The sequence below is a fragment of the Panicum virgatum genome, chromosome 4K (genome assembly GCF_016808335.1).
Source record: "Panicum virgatum strain AP13 chromosome 4K, P.virgatum_v5, whole genome shotgun sequence".
NCBI lineage: Eukaryota > Viridiplantae > Streptophyta > Magnoliopsida > Poales > Poaceae > Panicum > Panicum virgatum.
In genome coordinates, this window is record NC_053139.1 from 5,274,630 (window position 1) to 5,281,505 (window position 6,876).

The 6,876-nt window shown below is 51.9% G+C and overlaps 1 protein-coding gene across 1 annotated transcript; it reads left to right on the top strand.

Moving 5' to 3' along the window:
- The first annotated feature begins 4,934 nt into the window (after positions 1-4,934).
- LOC120702719 (glycine-rich protein 2-like) lies at positions 4,935-6,023 on the top strand. Its single transcript, XM_039986642.1, has one exon. It carries the CDS (start codon positions 5,048-5,050, stop codon positions 5,699-5,701), a length of 654 nt encoding a protein of 217 aa, XP_039842576.1. The 5' UTR covers positions 4,935-5,047; the 3' UTR covers positions 5,702-6,023.
- Positions 6,024-6,876: the final 853 nt, after the last annotated feature.

A 6,876-nucleotide genomic window follows, 5' to 3' on the forward strand; every position in this document is an offset into this window, starting at 1 on the left:
CTGAACTAAGCCACTGCATACGGTGCCGTAGACCGTTACTTGCTTACATAACCCTCTCTGCATCGATCAAGTAGCCAACCGAGCCCATAATCTTGTTGCATTGCTAACCACCTATAAGCATGATCATTGAGTTTTTTTAGAAGCGAACGACCTGTAAAGAATGGTGTTGCATTGCTAACCACCTATATAAGCATGTACATTGAGTTGGACGAAGAATGATCAGGTCTATAGATGTGACCTATTATGTCCAGGATAGAGACTTGACCAATGCCACAGGGCAATCTGTAAAGTTTTTTTTAGAAGCGAACCACCTGTAAAGAATGGTGAGCCTATATGCAGAGCCTGCTTGGTTCAGTTCCAAAATTTACCTCGCCAAAATGAGGGCAAGCCAAAATATTGGCATGCCAATTGGTCTGCTCGCTTCAGCTAAATCCATCGGCTGCAGCCATAGCTGCACAGCCCAGCTGCTCGGCTGCAGGGCCAAGCAGCAAGTTGATGCCATTTTTTCTGGTTGCATGACTGCAGCAAGCAGCTGGTGGTGCGGTTGCTGCAGCTGCGACCACAGTAATTTGTACCAAGCGCTTCTAAAATTTTTGTCAAAATTTGGACAAGAATTTTTGAACAACACTTGGTTTGGTGCCAAAATGTGTTAGCCAATATATTGGCCACTGATTCGTTTTATGTCAATATCAATTGCCAATGTGGTAGAATAGCTGTACCTGAGACTGAGTGAGTAGGATAGGGCACAAAGGAGAAAAGGAATGCTCACGAGGGGGCAGAGCCGAAACGTGGGCACCGAAACACTGTCAATTTAGTTAGAGAGTTCGGCCTGCCAATTTATTTTGGATCAAGTGAGGGGCCGTTTAGTTCCCTGGGTGAAAAATTTTGGATGTCAAATCGATTGTTTGACCAGATGTCGGGAGGGCTTTTCGGATACTAATTAAAAAACTAATTTCAGAATTCACTTGGAAACCGCGAGACGAATCTTTTGAGGCCTTTGACCGCATCATTAGAACATGTGGGTTACTGTAGCACTTATGGCTAATCATGCAATAATTAGGCTTAAAAGATTCGTCTCGTCGTGTACATCCAAACTGTATAATTAGTTTTGTTATTTAATTACATTTAGTACTTCATACATTTGTTTAAAGGGGAGTTGAAAATTTTTGGGAACTAAACGGCCCCTGAGCGCCAAAGTTTCAACATGACAGTAGTTTTGGCAGGGCACATATTGGGCCTAAACCAAATAGGCCCACAGTGCAGGATATTTCTGATGTGTTGGGTTCGTAAGTCTGTTGCGAATCAAGCAGAAAGAAACTGACTATCACTGGACGATACTGGTGTGGATTGTGGATACTTTTACAGTACTTTTCAGTATATACACACACATGAATGGTGATGCTGCTGACTCGCAGAGGAACGAAGCGTTTGGCTGCAAGCGGAGAGGCGGCCACGGACAGATCGGAGCGCGCGTCCCGCCCGTCGGCCCGGCTCTGGCGGCAGCCGCCCGCCGCGCACTGGGACGCGTGGCTTGCAAGTGGCAGGAGACAGATGCGTCTCGTGTGTGACTCCACGCCGCGGCCAAGCCGTCTTTACCGCCCTTGCTCCACAAATCATTATAAAGATATTAGGGGCCGTTTGGCGTCGCTTCGGCCAGCTTCGGCTTTGTCCGACGCGGACACTATTTGTCACTGTAAATACTGTGCAACACTGTTGAATTTTGTAGCGCGAAGCCAGAATGGGAGCCGAGGTGGGAAAATGAGCTAGCAAAGTGGTGAACAGTAGTGAAGCTGGGAAAATGCAGAGCAAGTGAAGCAGTACCAAACGAGCCCTTACTATCAGCTGATGCTACTTAATTTCTAGTGATGAGCTAGTGTTGTGCTGACTACCGACGATTTATGTCTCGGTGCACTAACAAGCATTCCTTCATTATGCACACCGGCAGTTGACGCATTTCTTAGACGAAAGTATGCACATTTAGGCAACGGAGTACAATCTAAGATTACCTAGCTCGTAATCTAGAGCCAACCTCCTCGTGAGTACTGACCGCAGGAACAAGATCAGAGAGTTCAACCTGAAGTTAGCCCCTGGCTACAAAATGTCCTTTGCTATCAAGACCCCCCATATTGGCTACTCTTGAATGTTGGCTCTGTTCACTTCAATCAGCCAACAGTATTTTTCTCTTACACCAAACCAGCACCAGCCACCAGCTACCAGCCAGCCAGCAATATTTTTCTCTCACAACAAATCAGCACCAACCACCAGCCACAGCCAGCCGAACAGAGTGAAAAGTAGTCCTACGTTCTCCCACGATTAGTACAATTATATGCTGCTAATCTCAAGGCCACTGTGTATATACTCATTCCATACCCAAAATAATTGACGTTTTGGACAAAATTTGAGTCAAACCTTGAAAATATAAATCATGAATAACTTTCAAGTTGTTGAGTTTGAAAATGTAAAAATTATATGAATAGATTTGTCTTGAAAAATATTTTTATGAAAATATACATATATCAATTTTTGATAAATATTTTTTAATAAATAAGAAGTCAAAGTTGTATTTTGGAGACCATATCGCTATTCTAAACGTCAATTATTTTGAGTATGGAGAGAATATAAGTTTTAGCATATTGTCAGTGCTGAAGTAGAAGATGCAGAAGCGGATACTCACCGTGTTCGGCTGGTGGGTAGGCCTCCAGCCCTATAGTAATTCTCTCTCACACCACTTCAGCTCCAGCCTCCAGCCACCAGTCAGGTAACAGTGTTTTTCTCTCACACCACTCCAGCTCCAGCCTGCCGAACGCGGTGACTAGCAGGAGCGTGTCGTTTGCCGAGTCGAAGCTCTTCCAGAGGTCATCACCATGTGGATCCATGGCGAGAGGATTCAGCAACATGGGTCTTGTTTCTGTCACCAGAGGCCCTTTGTTTCTGTCGACCCAGTCAATCCAGTAATCCACGAGTCTGTTGAGGAGGAGAGTAGCAGCGCAAGGCTTTGCTTTGCCGTTCACATTTCTGCGGCAAATCTTTGGTTTCAAATCCACTTTCAGGATTTAAAATCGATGCAGGAGGCAACGGTAACCTGCCAAGAGCCCAAGACTCACGAAGCAGGTGCAGAAAAGTTTTCCGTGCGTTCGTTTCGGCCCCCCTGCTCGAATGTTTTAACGCCAACAAAAGTGTCATTTCCAGTGGCACCGCGTCCTCACGCGCTCGCTGTGGCGGCGGAGGCTATTTATCGCGCGCTATTGGAAGTCATCGCAGAAGGGAGGCGCAGCTCGCTGGTAGGTGGGCTCGTGCGCACTGTGGTTCCTCAATCTCGAGCCAGCGATGGTGGTTGGTGCCGGGGTTAGGGGAGGGATGGTCGGGGTCCGAGGGGTGGTTGATGGGCGGAGCATAGAGCTGGGACTTGGGCCGTGCCGTGCCGGCCCGGCCCGGCCCTCTCGTGCCTTGTGCCATATCGGCTCTAGATTTATAGACACGATTGGCACATTGTGTTGTGCCGTGCTGGCACGACAAGTCTATTATCAAGCCTAAGTACGGCCCATGGCACGCCGGCATGCCTTCGTGCCGTGCCGGCCCAAGCACAGTCCTCCGGATACTTGCAATAGAATTTATATGCATCGATACAAAAAAAATTGATATTGCAATTAGAAAGCATATAAACCATCAATGACATGAAAATTATATGATTTTCTTAAATGAATCATATTTTCTTTCATGATTGCTATTAATTAGAAAGGAAGATTAGCTGTCATAATAGAACAACGGACTATGTACGTGCCGTGCCGGCCCAAGCACGGCCAAAAATGCGGGTCGTGCCATATGACGTCGTGCTGAGATTCTAGGCACGGCACGGCCCTCGTGTTCGTGTCGTGCCGGCACAGCCCAAAATATTTCGTGTTGTGCCGTGCTTTGGATCGTGCCAAACGATCGTACCGCGGCCCGCCCAAAAATGGCACGACCTAAGTCCCAGCTCTAGCTGAGCGGCCGCCGGCAAGGTTGCCGGCGCCGGGGTGGTGGAAGACGGCGGCGGCCTTATAATTTTGGATTGCTGGGAGGTGGGGCGGCTCTATGGCCGCCGACCATAGAGGAGGGGGTCGGGGGCGGGGGCGGTTCGACCAGCGGAGGGCGTGGCGGCACGGGAGCGCCACCGGCCGGCCGGTGTCAGACAATTGGTGGGCAGTGCCGGCGGCGGGGGCGAGGAGAAGGCGGCAGTGCGCGGCGACGAGCTCGGTTAATGTGACGGCGGTGGAGGACGGCGGCGGATGCGGCGGAGGTGCCGCTGGAGCCAAGGGCGGCGGGGGCGCTGTTCATCTTCCCCACATGCGTCTCGCGCAGAACGCGATAAATAGACGCCCCTCGCAGTGCAATCGATTCGCTTCTCTGATCGCCCGGATGTCGTGGCACTTGCCAGTTGCCACCCATGAGTCCGTCGGACTTCCGAGCTCGTCACGCACGAGACGGTCACGTTGCATTGTCAGCGGGTAGCACGCACCACGTTTGGTTTGGAGCGTAACAGCATTTCTCTTTTTTGGCTCCGTAGTCTGAATTTCTCTCCTTTTTTCTGCACGACAAACAAAAGAAATCAGCGTGGCATTACATTACTCGCAGCAAAAAAAAAGAAAAGAAAAAAAAGAAAAGAAAAAAAGTTGCAATTCCGATTCCTTCACGTGGCCGCCGAGGCCGCGAGATATTTCCCCCCCCCGGCTCACATTGAAACGGAGCGAGCTGGCGCAGTGATTGCTGGAGGTGTGTGGTAGGTGGGAGTGGCACGCACGGTAGTCATTTCTTCTCACTGATCTCATGGACCCACGGAGAACTCGCCCCACATGTCAGTGAGCTTTGCAGACACTCGCTCGGTTCCATTCCGCACCCACAGCCACCCAGGCCACCGGCCCGCCCACCTCGGATTCGCCTCTAAAAGGGCAGCCCGGTCGTCCTCCTCGCATCGCTCTCCCCACACCACCACCTCCTCCTCCACAGCAGGCTAGCCAGGCTTTTTCTGGGGTTTGCGAGGGGGGCGCTCCGGTCCGGCGAGAGGGGGGAGATGGCGGCGGAGCGGGCGCAGGGGACGGTCAAGTGGTTCAACGGGAGCAAGGGGTTCGGCTTCATCAGCCCCGACGACGGCAGCCAGGACCTCTTCGTCCACCACTCCTCCGTCAAGGCCGACGGCTTCCCCAACCTCAAGGACGGCGAAGCCGTCGAGTTCACCGTCGGCGCCGACAGCGACGGCCGCGCCAAGGCCATCGACGTCTCCGCGCCCGGCGGCGGCACGCTCGCCGGCGGGGAACGCCCGGACAGCGGCTACGGCGGGCGCGGCGGCGGCGGCTACGGCGGGGGAGGCGACCGCGGCTACGGAGGCGGCGGCGGCGACCGCGGTTACGGCGGAGGCGGCTACGGCGGAGGCGGCTACGGCGGAGGCGGCGACCGCGGCTACGGCGGAGGCGGCGACCGCGGGTACGGGGGAGGCGGCGACCGCGGGTACGGGGGAGGCGGCGGCTACGGCGGCGGGGGCGACCGTGGCTACGGCGGCAGCGGGGGAGGCGGCCGCGGCTGCTACAAGTGCGGCGAGGAGGGCCACATCGCACGCGACTGCTCCCAGGGCGGCGGCGGCGGCTACGGCGGAGGCCGCGGCGGCGGGTGCTACAACTGCGGCGAGGAGGGCCACATCTCCCGCGAGTGCACCAACAAGAGGCGCTAGGCGCGGCGGCTCCACGTCGGACGCGTTCTGACCCCTACCTCCTGGCTCTTGCATCAAGTCATAGCCATCTATCTATCTATCTATCTATCAGTAGTAGTAGTATTTCGTTCTCGTCGTTCGCTCGTGTCGTAGTAGGAAGAAGGCGGCGTGTGGAGAAGTGGTGATGATGTGGATCCGTCTGTCTCGGAGTAGAAATCAATGTTTCTGTTTTGCATCAGCTGTAAGGCAGCCATGATCATGGATGGCACTGCCCGATCTATCTATCTTTCTAGATCTATCAATGGAATGGGATGAACGGACTAGTAATCTATTTGAACTCAGATATGCATGACTGCCTCTGTGGTTCTAATTATTGCATTTGCATCCTTGTTCTGAGTTCTGTCGCCCGCGTGTTTGATCTTCGTTTCGATCATTGCATCAAAGCGTCGTTAATTGTTGCATTTGCACCCTGAGTGATGTGGTTGTCATCGTGCTGTGATGATTGAAACTGCATGTTCGGAGAATTAAGAAGAAAACGATCAGGAAGATTTCAATCCGAATGCAAGATTGGAAAGTGTTCCGGATGGGGACGAAGGAGAGGAGGGGGGGCATGGGAAAAGCTGTGGAAAGAAGCAGAGCAGGGATCAGGCGGCGCAGTCTGCCCCGGTTGCTTTGGCCTTTGTTGGTGCTAGAATTGTAGCGCTAGGAATTTTGACCGCACATTACGTGTCAAATAAAATCAGTTTATAAAACCAGAACCCTGAAAACCAACTTCAGAATCCTGCGCCAGTGAGAATAAAGAACCTAACGAGGTATTTTACTGTGCGATTAAAAGATGGTTACTGTAGCACTACTGTAGCAAATTATTAATTAATTACTGTCATTAGATTCGTCGCGAAAAATTAATCCATCTCTAAAAAAATTTTTACAAATAAACTTCATTTAGTACTTCGCAAGCGAGATTCTTTTTTCATATTCTTTTTTTGAAATACGTGTGTGCTAGTTTTCTATCACAGCCAAACAAAACCACAAGGAGGGCCTGGCTGGCCTGCAGCAGTGGCAGGCTCGGTTTTGTCCGCATCGTGGGGCAGTTGCCAGTGGGACAGAGCGAGCGGGCAGAGAAGGCGTGGACGCGTGGGTTTTCCGCCGTCCTTTGCATCGACGCCTGCGTTTCCTCCACGCAGAGACGAGATGAG